Source organism: Lepidochelys olivacea, assembly GCF_965140295.1.
Source record: "Lepidochelys olivacea isolate rLepOli2 genome assembly, chromosome: 5".
Classification (NCBI taxonomy): Eukaryota; Metazoa; Chordata; order Testudines; family Cheloniidae; genus Lepidochelys; species Lepidochelys olivacea.
This window is the reverse complement of record NC_140415.1, coordinates 42383576-42401129: the sequence shown is the minus strand read 5'-3', so window position 1 is coordinate 42401129 and position 17554 is coordinate 42383576. Positions and strand designations below refer to the sequence as shown.

Below are 17554 nucleotides of genomic sequence, written 5' to 3'. Positions count from 1 at the left end.
CTTCAGTTAGTGAAGGCCCAGCCCTATCGCTTTATTGTAGGAATGCTGTTGAAATATTCTGTCATTGTCTTCTCAGGCATGGCCTCCGGCAACATGTGGGAGCCATGTTAATACTTCTAACTATAAAACAACAATATTATTTTGGAGGAATTTTAAATCATTATTTGGCTGGCCTAAAAAGGGAAGGAATGATAAGTAATCACTGTTTTTTTTCTCTTTCTACTAAGTGTCAGAGCAAGCTAATGCTGCTAGGAATAGAAACACTTCCAGAATCAGATGCTCAGGTAAGTCCATCTTTTCTGTACTGAGTGGACAATTTTTAGTTTTCTATCAGACAAATACCAATGATCTTGCTTTTTTAGGAAATAGGCTAACATTCTTCACTTACCCTGTACAAAGTAGTCTCCTTTATCCTTATTGACTCAGTTAATAATGTGTGAACATTTTACTCTCCGAGTATGCTCATATGCAGCAATTGCAGGAAAGTTGCATTTAAATTTACCAAATTGATTATGGGCAAAGCTAGCCAACCAACTTGACTGACTATTTAATGTTGTCCCTAGCAAAATATGGGGATAGGCAGGTCTTTCTAACAGCCGTTTGTGCGTGTTGATTTCTAAGGAATGGGAGAAGGCTTTAATGGACCTGTTCGTTGGGGAAGGTTTGTCTTGTGCTGAGTTGTTTTTTTTGTGGGTAGGTGGGCAGGAGGAGGGGACGACGACCTGAGAGATTATGTATAGAAGTATTTTATTGTCTGCTCTGTTTACTTGGGAAGTACTGTTTACTTGGGAACTCTGCTCCACAGCTGCTCCCTGTTCATGGCTGTTTTAAGGAAGCAGAAATAGTTGAGTAATGCTAATTACATTGTAATGCTGCCACAAACTAGGAAACTGGACATCAAAGGAGCAAGTTTGAGCATGTGGGAATGGACTCCTTGGTCCTTATAGTGTTTGGGAGGGTAGGATAAGCTCTGACCATTCATAAGGTGGATGTTGAGTCCTAATCTGTTATATGTTTTTATAAACTTTATTCATGCACCCAGAGCTCTGGAAGGGAGTAGTTTTATAAATGGTAAAATACCAGGGGAGCTAATCCTGGGCCGAGTGGAGAACAAGTATTTGACAAAATAACACTTCTGTTTTACAATTCTCCATGTGTAAGTTACTTAAGGATGCAATAACACAAAGTAGATGTATAAAATACAGTCAGACTGTTCCATTTGTTAATCAAAATTAAATATGCTACAAAAATTATTTCTGGACAAATAGAATCTGTATTTCTTGAATAAAACCCATATTAATTAAAATTTGTTTTTACCTTCATATATCAACCTCTTAATAGAAATAAAATAATAGTTTACCACACAGTTCATATATTTATATAAAATAGAGTCAGGAAATGTAGCTCATGAAACAAATGTATAAAATATGTTTTCCCACCGTAGAAGTCGGGGGAGGGGGGGAATCTCTCCAGTATAAATAAAAATTAATTGTGGGGATAAAAACAAAACTCTGGTCTTGAGTTTAGGAAGTGTGAAGAAGTTTCTACAATATCCATGCAATTATTTTTTCTTTCTGTCATCAACTCAAGAAAACACTTTCTTCTTTCAATGTAGAGATGTGCGTGGTATTTGAGCTTGCAGGGTGATGTAGTCGTCTTGGTGGTTGCACATTTCTTTTTCCTTCTCATCCCCTCCAGGCATAGGGGCTAGTCCTGCTAACACCTTTGCTTTATCTCCTATCCACATGTGACAGATGAGAAGGAAGACTGTGCATGTATGTTGGTCTGCTTTCAGTGGTTAATGGAACCAGAAAGGTTCCAGAGACCTCTGAGAGAATTTGTTCCCCCAACAGACAATTTCTTTATGGTTTTTGTAGGCCTTTATAATATTCTTTTCCCCTCTACCGTTGATGAGAAGACCCCCTAGACACCTTTGTTCACAGATGATATGCAACAAATGAGGCAAGAGGAAAACTGGTTAGAGTGCAGAATTCTTGCACAGGGGCCGCTTGATTGTAGCATCAACTACTATATTTTTTAACTCCTGTACAGAAGTCAAAGAAAAAATTGTTTTCCTTCACTATAGTATCTGCAAAATCTCAGGCAGCCAATTTGTTCCATGTTGTAGATGGGCTAGTTAATCTGGACTCAGCTGGTCTGAGCCACTCTGTTGTGAGGAAATTTCTTCTTATTTTCAGACAAAATTGATCATATTAGGGGTGTGCTATCTGTTACTGTGCTGGCAGACCATAAGAATGGCCAGACTGGGTCAGACCAATGGTCCATCTAGCCAAGTATCCTGTCTTCCAACAGTGGCAAATGCCAGGTGCTTCAGAGGGAATGAACAGAACAGGTAATCATCGAGTGATCCATCCCCAGTCATCCATTTCCAGCTTCTGGCAGTCAGAGGCTAGGGACACTCAGAGCATGGGTTTGCATCCCTGACCAGCTTGGCTAATAGCCATCCATGGACTTATATTCTGTGAATTTATCTATTTCTTTTTTGAACCCCATTATAGTTTTGGCCTTCAAAACATCCCCTGACAATGAGTTCCACAGGTTGACGTGCTTTGTGTGAAGAAGTACTTCCTTTTGTTTGTTTTAAACCTGTTACCTATTGATTTCATTCGGTGACCCCTGGTTCTTGTGTCATATAAAGAAGTAAATATCACTTCCTTATTCAGTCTGTAGACCTCAATCGTATCCCCCTTTAGTTGTTTCTTTTCCAATTTGAAAAGTCCCAGTTTTTCAAATCTCATACAGAAGCTGTTCCATACCCATAATTAAGGCTTTGTTTTAGTCACAGGTATTTTAGTAATAGTCATGGACAGGTCACGGGCAGTAAGCAAAAATTCACATCCTGTGACCTGTCCATGACTTGTACTATATACCCCTGACTAAATCCTGGGTGCTGCGAGTTCTGGAGGTGGGGAGGAAGGCTGGTAGGCTCCCTACCTGGCTCCTCACGGCGCTCCCTGGAAGCAGCGACATGTCCCTCCCTCCCTTAGCTCCTTGCTCTGTGCACTGCAACCACCCCAAGTGCCGGTTCCGCAGCTCCCATTGGCTGGGAACGGCAGCCAGTGGGAGCTGCAGGGGCGGTGCCTGCGGGCAGAGGCAGCATGCAGAGCTAGGAGCTGAGTTAGGGAGGGAGGTGTTGCTGCTTCCAGGGAGCCCCCCAAGGTAAGTGCCACCCAGAGCCCTCACCCCCTCCTGTGCCCCAAACCCCAGCCCTGGGCCCCCTCCCACACCCAATCTCCTGCTGCTGCTGGGGGCGGTGGCCTGACTGCCCCAGCAGCAGCTGGTGTGGCTGGTCCAGGAGCTGCCTGAGCTGCTCAGGCTCAGGCCCAGGCCCCTAGGCCAGCCACATCGGCCGCTGCAGAAGTCATGGAGGTCCTGGAAAGTCACAGAATCTGTGACAAATTTGCAGCCTTACCCAAAATCTTCCCCCCCACCCCCCTTCTCTGTACCTTCTCCAGTTCTAATGTATCTTTTGAGGTGGGGTGACCAGAACTGCACGTAGTATTCAAGATGTGGGCATACCATGGATTTGTATAGTGGCATTATGATATTTTCTGTTTTATTATCTATCCCTTTCCTAATGGTTCCTAACATTGTTAGCTTTTTTGACTGCCACTGCACATTGAATGGATGTTTTCAGAGAGCCAGCCACAATGACTCCAAGATCTCTTTCTTGAGTGGTAATAGCTAAATTAGATCCCATAATTTTGTATGTATCGGTGGGATTGTGTTTTCCAATGTGCATTATTTTGCGTTTATCAACATTGAATTCCACCTGACATTTTGTTGCCCAGTCACCTAGTTTTATGAGATCCCTTTGTAACTTTTCGCAGTCTGCTTTAGACTTAACTATCTTGAATAATTTTGTATTGTCTGCAAATTTTGCTACCTCACAATTTACTCTGTTTTCCAGATCATTTATGAATATGTTGAACAGTACTGGTCCCAGTACAGAATGTTGCGGGACACCACTATTTATCTCTCTCACTTCTAAAAACTGGCTATTTATTCCTATCCTTTGTTTTCTGTCTTTGAACCAGTTACTGATCCACGAGAAAACCTTCCCTTTTATCCCATGACTGCTTACTTTGCTGAAGAGCCTTTGGTGAGGGATCTTGTCAAAAGCTTTCTGAAAGTCCAAGTACACTATATTCACTGGATCACCCTTGTCCATATGTGTGTTGACCCTCTCACAAAGAATTCTAATAGATTGGTGAGGCATGATTTCTCTTTACAAAAAACAGGTTCAATCTTCCCCAACAAATTGTGTTCGTCTATGTGTCTGATAATTCTGTTTTGTACTATAGTTTCAACCAAATTCCCTCGTATTGAAGTTAGGCTTACCAGCCTGTGATTGCCAGGATCGTCTTTGGAAACGTTAAAAAAAAAATTGATGTCACATTGGCTGCTCTTCAGGCATCTGGTATAGAAGCTTATTTAAATGATAGCTTACTTACCACAGTTACAAGAAATCCGGTGGCACCGTAAAGACTAACAGATTTATTTGGGCATAAGCTTTTGTGGGTAAAAAACCCACATCTGAAGAAGTGGGTTTTTTACCCACAAAAGTTTATGCCCAAATAAATCTGTTAGTCTTTAAGGTGCCTTCTGCAATTTTATATTTGAAAAACAAAAATCTTGAGGAGACAGAAGGCCTAATCTTTGCTAGAATTTCAGTTAGTGGGGTGTCCACTGAGGTACCAGAAATGTTGAGAGAGGGTAGACTGCCTTTTGTTTTAGATAGCTTTAGTATAGCCTCTGCTCAAGAAGTCATAGGTTGATATTAATATGGCCAATTATTGCCAGTATCCCATCTTCCCTTAGAGTAAGTATATGGATATGGTTATAGTGAGAGAAATCTCACAGTATCCAGATGCCTTTGGTCTCTGACTCTTGTCAGTCTGTGTATAAACCTGGCTTTGGCATAGTGAATGCATTGACTGGATTGGTTGATGGATGGAAATCAGGTATCCATGCTGGTATTTTTAGATCTGTCATTTGATGCCATTGATCATGAGTTGATGTTGATGGGGTGCCTTCCAGCTGCCTTGTTCTTTCGTCTAGGAGAAATCACAGTGGGTAGTTGTGGGTGATTGCTCCTCTTCCTAAAGGGCTCTTGAGTGATGGATACTATCCTGGCACCCTTCCTGTTTCAACGTGTATATAGAATTTAAAAGGATTACAAAGCAGGCTCAGGGTATTGTGTTCTCAGTACACTAATGACACCCAACAGTATGTGTCTATCTCATCCAACTTGGCAGTGATGTGGTTTAGTATCTCAGCCAACAAGCAGTTGAGATTGGAACATAGATCAGAGTGAAACTCTACCCGTACAAGACTGATGTGATGATGGTGGAGGTAATGGAACTAGAGAGTGCTTCCATCATTGGCCGTCAGAGTTTGCAACTTTGGGGGGTGATGTTAGCCTTTCAGCTGCTTTAGATGATCATATTATAGCAGTAACCTGTCTACTTTTTATCATCTGCAGCTGGCAAAATGGTCGTGAACTTTTCTTTCAGATGCCAACTTTGCCACTGTTGTCAATGCCTTTGTCACTTCAAGATTAGATTATTGTAATGTGCTCTATTTGGGACTTCACTTTTATTAAGCAGGGCACATGATAACCGTGCTTTGGGATCTGCCTGGCTTCCTGTTGCTCATGATCTGTAAAGATTTTAATGGCCTGGAACCTGCCTGCCTGAGAGAGTGCCTCTTCTCCTGCAACGTACTGCCCCAACTGCAGTCACTGGAGGCACTCAAATTATAATCCTCTACTTATAAAAGAAAGGGTGTTGCCAGCAGGGCATTCTCTATGAGGGCCCTGCGACTTGGGAACATGCTCCCCATCCAAAATAGATTTTTATGACCACATAGGCGCACTGAAAAAGCCAATTGTCTGATAGGGCTTGAGGGGAAGAATAAGGGTGGGTGTTCCTTAGTATGATTTGGGTAAGGGGCTTTTCTGGAATTTTTCTTTTTTAGTGTCTGTTGCTGAAGTAAATTATCTCTGATTATTTTAAGACTACTGGCTGGCAGCGTTTATTTGTATATTAGTACTGTAAGTACTCAGATTTTTATATGTGCATTCTTCATGTCAAATATAAATAAAGACCTGATAAAGGAATTGGCTGATTCTGTGATCAGAGACAGTGCTACAGTATTGCAGAAGAATGGGCATTGCCTATCCTATGAAAGTAACTTTCTAGGCAAGATATTTGTATGACAGCTATATTTACTATTCCCCCCCCTCTTCGGTTAAAACTACTATAATGGGTTCTCTCAAGCTGTGAAAAGCTGACCTTAATTTGTCAGTTCCTGATATTTTTATTATGTGAACTTGGCTGATGATTCATAGTGCGTCTTAATCTTGAATTTTTTTAGTTGCGCGAAAGCCAAATTGAGTCTGCCCTACCTTTTATGGAATGCATGATCATTACAGTAGCTTTTGTACTTAAATGTATACTTCATTTATTACTAAATTACTTTTTTTAAAAAAATGCAAAAGCCTGTACCTTTCTTACTGTATTTAAATGCTCTGGAAATAGAGGAAAGTATTACTGTTTCATGTCTCCTGCAACTGGGAATGGCAAACATTTTGATAAATGGAAGCAAAGATTGTTTAGCTCCTGAAATGGTATTTTGTATTTTCCAGCTGCAGTTTCTCAGTGTATCTCAACAGCAGCAGTACACTAGGGGGCTGATTTGCCCTTTCTTCAGCAGCTGAACACTACTATAAGAAAGCTCTGTTAAGTTAGAGGAGTAGTCCTGTAGTGGGGCAGCTGCTCCACTCCTGGAGAACAGGTTAAAACAGCCAAACTAGGCTGATTGGAGTTGCAGTCCACAGCTGAGGCCAGCTCAATTGGGGCCCAGCTGGCCCTGATAGCAGGGCTGTGGGCCAGAAGCTGGAGGAGTCTCGCTCTAGCCCGGGAGTGGGAAGGGCTAGCTGCCTGAGAGCGAGGTACCTGAAGTGGAGTAGTGCTGGAGAATAGGGCAAGGGAGCTGGGGAACTCCAGCCTGGTAAACCCCCAGGCTGCAGGCCTTGGTGAAGGTCTACACGGGTACTGGGGTTTCAGAGGTGCAGCCGGGGTTAGGCAGAGGGAGCTGGTCCAACCTCCTTGCCAATGATGAGTGGCCATTACAAACTGCAGTCTGCCCCAGTGAGTGGGGGCTACCTGATGACTGGCAGTAGCCACTGAGGCAAGGTGGGTTTAGAGGATTGGGGGTTCCCCTGGGAGGGGAGACTCAGAGTGATGGGGTACTGCTGGGGCAGAACCCTCAGGTAAAGGGCATCAGGGTCTAGGAGGGACATAGGGCCAGCGGCAGGCGAGACACCAGCCTGCAGAGGGTGCTCCATATGTTGGAGAGCTAATTCCCTGGATGACCAGCAGGAGGCGCTGCACCGGTGAGTCATCGCTTTGCTACAAGTCCTTTTTACAGAGATACAAATATATAGGCCCTCACACATAAAGTGAAGACTTAAAAATTTGGATTTTGAATTGCTATAAGATAAGAGGTAGTATACTTAAATGTTTTAAAAGTTGTCATGGATGCTACTAACTTGTGTTCTGTGACCTGCATTGGCTGCCTGTTAGTTTCCAGATTGATTTTTAAGTTGTTGGTTTTGATTTAGAAAAGACTGGAACCTACCTGTCAAAAGAAGCCACCTATCTCTCTCTCCATGACATTACTGCCACAGTTGTGGTCAGCAGAGGCACTGACTTTTCCTCAGTGATCTGGAAGTAAATCTGAAATCACTGCTGATAAAACTTGCAGATGACATGGTTGTTGGAGTGGTAAATAATAATGATGAGCACAAGGGAGTCATACAGAACAATCTGTATCCCTTGGTAAGCTAGGCCCATTCAGACAAAATGCAAAGCTTGACAGCTAGGAACAAGGCCATACCTACAGAACGGGGTAGGAGACTGTATCCTGGAAAATAGTGACACTGAAAAGGATTTAGGGGTCAGGATGGACAAGCAGTTCAACATGAGATCCCAGTGTGGTGGTGATGCAAAAAGAGCTAATCCGAGCCTTGGATGTATAAGCAGTGGTGTAGAAGTGAGGAGGTGATTTTACCTCTGTATATGGCCTTGGTGAAACTGGTGATAGAGTACTGTATACAGTTCTGGTGTCCAGATTTTAAAAGGAATGTTGACAAATTGGAGAGGGTGCACAGAATAGCCACAAAAATTATTCAAGGCTATGGAAAGTGCTTTACAATGAGAGGTTTAAAGAGCTTAATCTGGTTAGTTTATCAAACAGAAGTTTGAGAGGTGACTTAATTATAGTATACAAGTACATCATAGGAAGAAAATATCAGGTGCTCGGAGTATTTTAATCTAGAGTGGCTGGAAGCTGAAGCCAGACAAATTCAAATTTTAACAGTGAGAGTGATAAACCATAGGAACCAACTACCAAAGGAAATGGTGAATTCTCCATCTTCTGTTGTAATCAAATCAAGACAGGATGTCTTTCCGGAAGACATGCTTTAGCCAGCCACAAGTTATGCTTTAATCAAACACAAGTTATTAGATTCAATACAGGGTAACTGAGTAAAATCTATAGTCTGTGATACACAGGTCCAATTAGATCAGCGTTTCTCAAATGCAACCACTGTGGCTTTTCTTGCGGCTACAGCCTCCTGGGCTCTGTTTGGGTGAGGCTGGGGGTGGGGCAGCAGCAAAGCACCATCTCCTCTCCTGGGGCTGCCTGCCGGGTTTGGTCCCTACCCCCCTCCATAAACACTGTAGGAGCAAGCAACCAGTGTGAGTTCCCCACCTTTCCAGGAGCAGTATGTCCCGGGCTTCAGGCTTCCGCCCTAGGGTGGTGGGAAGCAGGCTCTCTCCCCCAGCTGCAGGGCTTTGGGCTCCATCCCTGGACTCACCCCCCGCCATCACCTTGACCCCCGGTGCTTCCTCCAGACCCCCCATTGGCCCTGACCCCCCTGTCTCCTTACCCGCCTCCTCATCCAGGGCTTAATTTGTCCAATATACCAATATCACTTAACCAATATACAAATATCACTTTTCACAGTAGCAGACTTACTAACTAGCAATCTAAAGAAAATAACACGCAAAGCACCTTATTTTTGTTTCTAATCTGTTTAGGTCCAGTAAAGAAGAGAGACAACTGTACTTTATTTTTATGATTGAGTCTGCCAAAAAAAAACAACCCTACATAAATAAATTACAATGATCTGGACATGTATATGTGCACAGTTATTTGTTTTTCCCAAAGTTAATTAAGTATTTTAGGAAAAATTCTCAGAGCTGCAACCAGCAAGATTTGGTGGCCGCACTCTGAGGCCACCAAAAAATATGTTGAGAGAACCCCTGTATTAGAAGATCTAATGGTCCTTTCTGACCTTAAACTTTATCAGTCATAGTAGGCAGTTGGCAGAGTGTTCTCCACTGGGATCCTGGGCTTTTCCTGTCCAGGTCGTAACAACCCAAATTTGTCACTTTTCAGGGCATGCTGGAAGGTCTGCCTTTTCTTCCTAGTTCATGAGGAAATGGAAGATAGCTACAGCTGGGCGTGGGGCTCTGGAGATTGTGTGTGGGGTTGATTGATTTCAGTTATACTTATGTTGTCACTCTTACTTGAGCTGATCTGGTGGACTTGACAGGTCTCTTTGTTTTAGTGTATTTTTTAAAAAATATTGTCAAGGGCACTCAGAGCACTGGATTGGGTGATCTTTTACTTTAGTCTGTATAAATCTAAATAATTAACTTCTAAGTAGTTGTTGTACATTATCAAAGCAAATAGACTGCAAGCAATAGTGATTCTAAAAACTAGTAAAATATGCTCCATTGTACCTTCCAGATTCTTCCTCATGGAATACTAAATCATTTTTTACCGTGTTGTGTCTCATCGTACTCAAATACTATTCAGCACATTTCAAGAGTTAGCTTTTAAATACTCTTTTTTTTCTTCTTCTTGTTTTACAGCTTTCCTTGTTAATGATGCGAGTGAAGGCTTTAACAGCAGAGTATAATCAGTGGCAGAAACGAAGTCCTGAGAGTAAGGATTTTTATTAATATTTTTATAGACTTTGTTTAAAACCAAAGTTTATATGATTATCTTGGATTTACAACATCTCGTTTATCCAAGTATCTGAGTGTGCATATGTAGAATATTTATATTGCATGCATCATCACACCTAGGTATCTTGCAGAAATTAAAATGAACTACAGTACTGCCTACAATAGTGTCCTTCCACTTTTGTCTCTGTGCTTTCTTCCTTGTAGCACTGACTTCTGAGTTGGCACCTGTTGAAATGATTGAGGCAGTTCACAACTTAGAGCTACTGTTTCTCTCTCTCTCTTAAGGCTATGTCTACACTACGACTTATGTCAGCAAAATTTGTGTGTCTCAGGACTGTGAAAAAACACTTCTGAGTGACATAAATTTCACTGGCATAAGTGGTCATTGCACAGGGCAATGTCAGCAGGAGAGCTTTCTCCCGTCAGCATAGAGCAGCTACATGAGATATCTTAACAGCGATGCAGCTGCATCAGTACAGCTGTATCGTTGTAAGCTCTCTAGTGTAAACATAGCCTAACACACTCCCTTTCATTAGAATGGGATTTGTTGGTGTTCAGCACTCCTAAAACTCAGGCCACCAAAGATGTGAATAATATTCCAGGAGGTTAACAATAAGCCTCTATACAATTTCTGAAGAGCCTCCAACAAGAATTCTGACCTTTAGAATTTAGAAATTACAGGAGCGTTCTGGCAGAAAACTCCTGTTGCTGTTGAGGGTTTATAGGTAACCAATACCCTAAAATGCATCCAATGTTGGATTCAGAAGCAGTGCAAAACATTTATGACATGTGTGGTGTGTTCATGTTGGTCTGCTCCAGTCAAGAAATGGACTGTCATAGTGTCTACTAGCTGAAATTTTCAAGATAACTTTGAGGGTAACCCAATTACAGTACATTATGATATCCTTTTTGGATTTAGAGTTCAGACACCAGGCCAAACAAAGGTAGAGGTACTTTGGGCCATTACAGCCTTTTGGGAATCCAAGAGCAGTTACTGATCCAGTAATTCCGTAACATTTGCAGATCCCCTGAGATAAAGGGTATGCATCCTTCCTGTGTTCTTAGGAGTCATTATCAGACAAAATATGCATAGCCCTATTAATTCTTCAGGATGCCGTCTTCTGCCCACCAGCTTTGGCCTTAATTGCGTTGTAGTTAACTTGCTTTTTACCCAAGACCCTAATTTGGCCAGGCACTGGAAAAGCAACATCCAACAGAATCTATTTGACAGGAAGACACAAAACTGAACATCCTCTGATGGTACTATAGCGCAAAATGTCATCATCTTCTCCACAATGGAAGATTGGATCTGGATAGAACAGATTAATTCTTAATCGGCAACGGTCCTTTTTCCATACAAACTTATTTTAGAATTAGTCTACATGAAGAAATTTAGCAGCATGATTATACTGGTATAGCTCTCCGCGTGCACTCTCTTATATCGGAATAAGAGGGCCTTTTTTAGTTTAGCTTATGTTGCTTCCAGAGTGATTGGATCACAATGCAAACTGCATATCATGGCTTTCAACAGTTTATAACTCAGCAATAGCTGAACAGATTGTCATAGGAACAGCAATAGGCTCCTCTCCTCTGCTAAATTTCAGGTACCTATGGTGTACCTTGGAAGTGTTAGTTCTTCAAAGGAAGAATGAAAAGAAATTATAATGGAAAGTATTAGGCAACCTTAATTTAGGTGTTACTGCTGCTCCCTAGTTAATATCAACAGAATTAATTTTAAATAGAATGTTTGTTTGTTTTTTTAAACTTTCCACAAGATATCAGAGCTTTGATTTTGTATTATTGTGCTGGGTACGAGTCCTAGTTATGGACCAAGACCTCATTGTGCTATGCACTGTACAAACACAGAACAAAAATACAGTCTCTACCCCAAAGAGTTTACAATCTAAATATAAGACAAAACAACAGATGGATACAGACAGATGCAGGAGTACAAGAAATCAATGAGACTACATTGGTGGTAGGCAGTGGTCACGATATACCAGAACCTAACCATCTCTTCCTAAACTCACTACTTTTTTTTCTCCTTATATATAGGGTGATAAGAATTTCCATAATGGAAAAGCATCAGTAGTTTGTGTGGTCTGGGAACCTGTCTCAAGCGGTGGTCAGTTCCAAATGCTTCAGATGAAGGGGTAGACCAAATTAGACCATTGTACCAAATTGTGCAATACTATCCTATGGGGAATATTTCTTGTTGGCCACTGCTGCTGATCATCCTTGTAACATAAGGATTACAAGCACTTTTAATTTTTATTCTAGCTAAGATAACTGCTGATGTTTTTGTTACTATAAATATTTAATCATTTTTAAAACTTTAAGCTATTTGTGTTACAAAAATAGATTCTTGTGGCATTAAATATTTTTAGCATTATATTTGAGTATTGGCTCATAATGTTCTAATTTATTTGCACATGGTTAGATTTCTTATTACATATGTTAATTTTATAGTACAGAAATTTTGTGTGTATAACTTTGAGAGACAAGGTGGGTGAGGTAATATTACTTCACCCACCTTGTCTCTTTAATATCCTGGGACCAACACAGCTACAACTATATTCCATACAACATATAAATAACTTACCTTTTTGCAGTCGAGGCTTTCCCTTGTTACTTATAATTCTCTTTTGAGCCAATTCGTTGAAGCATGGGAGATGGGGGTTGACTTTGATATGTCATAAGATTATGGCCATTATATGAAAATAAAGAACTACCATGCTTTCATTTTTCTGTGTCCATCTGGAACTTTCTCATCGTACCTATCCCTCACTGTGTGAGAGAGAGCGAGAAGATGCTTCATTAATAGAAAATGCTGTCTGAATGTTGCTAAATATGGGATAGGAATATTAGTCAAGTTGCCACAACTCAATATTAGAGCCTGAATATCAGGCTTTCTTGAACCCTGCTGTATATTTTTAGCAATAACCAGTACAGTTGCTATAATTGAGAGTCTGTCAGCATTTCCATTATAAACCTTGCTTTTGGGGGTTATAACTCGGCAGTTACAAATTTCATTGGGCACAATCTTGGCACGCAGGCTTGAATCCACAATGCAAATTTTTATTTTTGCAAGACTCTTTAGTCTCTTGTTCTTTCTGGGTTTCTGATACTCTATATATAGCTCTAGAGATGCTTAATCAGCTAAATTATAACTTTTTAACAAGCAGTTGGCACTTAAAATAGATTTGAATTTTTTTCTTTTCAAAATAAGAATTAACCACATTTTAAAGTTTTTATAAAAAATATGTGGTCTATGTATAGTACCTTTTTTGTGTGCATAGTATCAATATTGTGCCAGATTCCTATCACTTGAATCGGAGTTTCCATACAAAGGCTTGCATAGTAATGATTCCTTGCATTGCTAACATCTGGTAGTATTTTGCATTGCAACCATGCTACACATTGGCGTGCTATTCCATTTGCAATCTCTAGCCTTGATTTTTTTTGTACATTTTGTACGTAGGAATAAAACCACACACCAGGAAAAGGCTCCAACCAGTAGAAGATGCATCAGCATATATGCCTAATGACTAAAATTGCCTTTAGCACATCACCCCAGTGCTCCATGGTATGCACTGGCTCACCATTGAATACAGACCAATTCAAAGTCTCAATCCTGATATTCAGAGTCCTTCATAGAATTGGCCTTAGCTACTAAAGAGATTCCCTCTCCTTCTACAACCACGACCTCCATAAGTCATAACACAGGAGACAGAATTTACTGCATGTGGACTATTGAATTCTCTTCTGCAGGAGATTGTTACTTTTATTTTTAAAAAGAAAAGGAGTACTTGTGGCACCTTAGAGACTAATTTATTTGAGCATGAGCTTTCGTGAGCTACAGCTCACTTCATCGGATGCATACCGTGGAAACTGCAGCAGACTTTATATACACCCAGAGAATATGAAACAATACCTCCTCCCACCCCACTGTCCTGCTGTGGGGTGGGAGGAGGTATTGTTTCATATTCTCTGTGTATATATAAAGTCTGCTGCAGTTTCCACGGTATGCATCCGATGAAGTGAGCTGTAGTTCACGAAAGCTCATGCTCAAATAAATTAGTCTCTAAGGTGCCACAAGTACTCCTTTTCTTTTTGCGAATACAGACTAACACGGCTGTTACTCTGAAACCTGTTTTATTTTTAAATACTTGGTGGGCACTCAGATATTACAATTAAAGGAGCCATATAAGTACTTAGGTAGAAATGCTTAAAGTTGAAGGAAGTGGTAGGAAACAAGTGATTTGAATGGACTGAAGTGGATAATTCAATATAGAAAGAAGAAAAGGAGTACTTGTGGCACCTTAGAAACTAACAAATTTATTTGAGCATAAGCTTTCGTGAGCTACAGCTCACTTAAAGGATTTCAGATCATCACAAACTGTAGAAAATTGGTTTCTTTGAATTCTTCATGTCAAATATCATGGACTGGAAGTTGGCCTATTGAAAGGGAAGAGCAGAACTCTTACTAAATGGATTCTGCATTTGAGACATTTTCAAGTCATTGTCATCACGAAATATAGCCATGATGATGATTAAAGTCACTGTACAGGGCCTCCAGTAGCTCTTCAACATCAGCTTAGTTCAGGGATGCTCTACTCATCTTTTGTGTATATATATGATTTTACTTCTTTCTCACATGCTCCTAATTCTTTATTTGACTTTTTTTTTTTAATCACACTTTAATTGAACACACTTTGGGTGCAGAAATCTTCCTTGTTTCAGTATCAGGTCATACGCTGATCGCTGCTGAAATCACTACTTCACAGTTTGTTCAATATTCATAGAAGTTTAACCAAACTTTTATTTAAAAATCTTTTAAAATAGATTTATTTTTGCAAATTTATCAAGCCCACCCTATATTTTGGAAGACATCTAATGCTTCTATATGGGGAGCTATAATTTCTTTCCCTTTTAGTAAAAAGAAATCTTTATCACAGGAATTTCTTATGTTAGGATGAGATATTATGGATCTTGATGTCCAAATTTTGACATACAAATATGCTTCTGGTGATATAACGATTTGAAGCTGCTATAGTAACTTTTATTTCTCTCATAACATAAAAAGTTACAAATGCACGCTTTAGTTTCTCAAAATCCATGCTTTTATTCACATATAAGCAAAGCAGGGAGGATGATCGCATACCTAATCAACTCTTCAAATCTCCTGAAGGGGATTGATTACAAGATCTATCAAACAACCTGGAAGCTCTGAAATAATGAAATCTGAGATGATCTCTTGCATTTGCACCTTTTTAAAAAGAATCTCTCTTTCTGTGACAATCTGCTTTCTCCATAATTTAATTCATTTTTTAAAAACGATGTCCAATTACCTTTTCTTTCTATTGAACAAACTGGATTTTTTGAGTGAAGGGTGACTTTGTTAGTGTAAACATAACCTAACACATGAAGTTCAGAAGGTTTTGGAAATAAGTATTATAAATGACTTCAGAATATGTTAATTAAACCCTTGTGGAAGATTTTTTTTTTTTTAAACAAAGGGGGGGGGTCTTCTCATGTTCTTCTAATTACCTCAGTTTCTCTTATTCTTAAAAAAGACTTAAACCCTGAGAAAGGTGTCTTGTGTCAAACAATCTTCTTTTACATAACTTGGATTTAAAATGTTTTGCAAAAACTTGGGCTTGTAGGCTGGAGGAAGTTCTGTCATACCTATTGATCAGACAAGTTTTATTAAAATTGGAATTCAGTTTGTGATATTTGTGGAGTAATGTGTGCAGTTTGGACCATGGGGGAAATTGATATTAAAACAATATTTTCCTCAGTGCAGATTAGACATTTGATAGGGCCAGTCTTTTGAGATTTGACTTTATCCCTATGATAATGGTAATGGTATGTCTTCCTCAAAAGTCAGACCTGTTTATTTTGCTAAATTTATTAATTGTTTGTTTTTCCTGGTTTTTTTTAATATAATCAGTTTTATTTTTCAGTAATCTCCACCAATCCAGATGTCCTGGTAGCATTAGGAAAGGAAGAGGTAAGTGTCTTACTACCAAGTAATTAACTATCTTCTTACAAGTGGGTGGTTGTTTTGGTTTTTTGGGGGGTTTGGGGGTAGGTTTAGGAGTTTCTTTTCATATGATTGGCTAGCCATAAGAAATTTGTGTGTGCTTATTTGAGCACTATTAATTTTTTAATTTGCTTTTTCCTGAACTTTGTTGTAAGTACTGAATATTTTTAGTTGTAGTTAAAATGATCTTTTTAATAGAACTTACTATACGGTGTCTTTTATGTTTAAGATATGATTTTTTAAAAATAATGTACTGTGCAGAAGAGGCAGTAGTCTTAGTTCTAGAGTTTTGTAGGAATAATATATGCAAATACCTATTTGAGTTCTTCCAGACTGGGGGAGAAAGGACAAATAAAGAATGTTAGTGGTAGCATTTCAATATATTGGTTGGACATTGGTATGTAACTTTAGCTGGGAATATTCTTGTGGCTATAACGTTGAAATGAATAGTTATACTTTGGCTAACACATAAAGACACATTTAGATTATATGGGTTTTGTTTAAAAATAACTTTTGCTTCACCTACCTTTTTGGTTTGGCTACCTCCCAGAAACTTTCCTCTGCCTTGTGTCAGTCAGGCCAGGGAACCAAACTGCCAATACAAGTGCTCTTTTAACAAAAAGATTGGCTATGTCTTTTCCTTTGAGTGAATATCCTCTCCACTACATGTTTGGTTTGACATTCCGTTTTGTGGTTAGCTTAGCTGAGGGATACAACATTTCTCATAAATCCTGTGTATATAAAACCCTTCTGCTCCTGGGGAATATTTTCTGTATTTCATTTGTACTTGTTGTGAGCGAAACTTAAATTTTATTTTATAATTACATAATACAGGGTCTGTGATTGGGTGTATAGACCCCACACTGATGAGGAAGGTGCCAGACAGGACATGGGGGCAGGCCTAGATGGAAGGCCTTTAAAAGGGAGGCAGCTGCAGTCAGCTGAGGTGAAGGAGCAGGATTGCTAAACAGGAGACTGCTGGGATCACTCCTGGAGCCACAGGAGGAACTCCCATCTAGGAGATCTTCACCCTGTCCCTGCGGGGAGTGAAGTCCCGCAAAGGGTATGGTCCTATGTAAGAAGGAAGGAACTAGGGCCTGTGACAGAACCTCCCAGTGCAAGTAACTGGGTGCGATCAGGTTGTCCCACCATCTGGGAGACAAACCTCAGGGAACTCCTATTCAGGGACACAAAGGCATCTAAAGATAGTATATAGTGGAGAGCCCCAAACTTATTAAGGGAGCCACATCAGTCTCAAAAGGACAGAGCATCTCAGGGTTAGTCTTCAGCAAGCCGTGCATCAACTAAGGACCCAGTCCACTGAGGTGTTGGGTACTCCCCACTCCTATGTGGAGTGGAGGGCATGGAGACTCTGATAGAGTCAAGCTCTAAATTTCTTTACTGAAGAATAGTCTGAAGTGAACCAGACTGCAGTGTCTTATTA

The 17554-nt window shown here is 40.2% G+C and overlaps 1 protein-coding gene across 4 annotated transcripts in view; it reads left to right on the top strand.

Moving 5' to 3' along the window:
* CENPK (centromere protein K) overlaps positions 1 to 17554 on the top strand; it is a gene marked incomplete at its 5' end in the record, with an annotated part of 50507 nt that overhangs the window by 16579 nt on the left and 16374 nt on the right. For all 4 annotated transcript variants that reach the window (XM_084629039.1, XM_084629038.1, XM_084629037.1 and 1 more), the window contains 3 exons: positions 228 to 284; positions 9969 to 10041; positions 16031 to 16077. In XM_084629039.1, coding sequence (XP_084485165.1) covers positions 228 to 284; positions 9969 to 10041; positions 16031 to 16077 — 177 coding nt within the window. The remainder of the gene's footprint in view (positions 1 to 227; positions 285 to 9968; positions 10042 to 16030; positions 16078 to 17554) is intronic.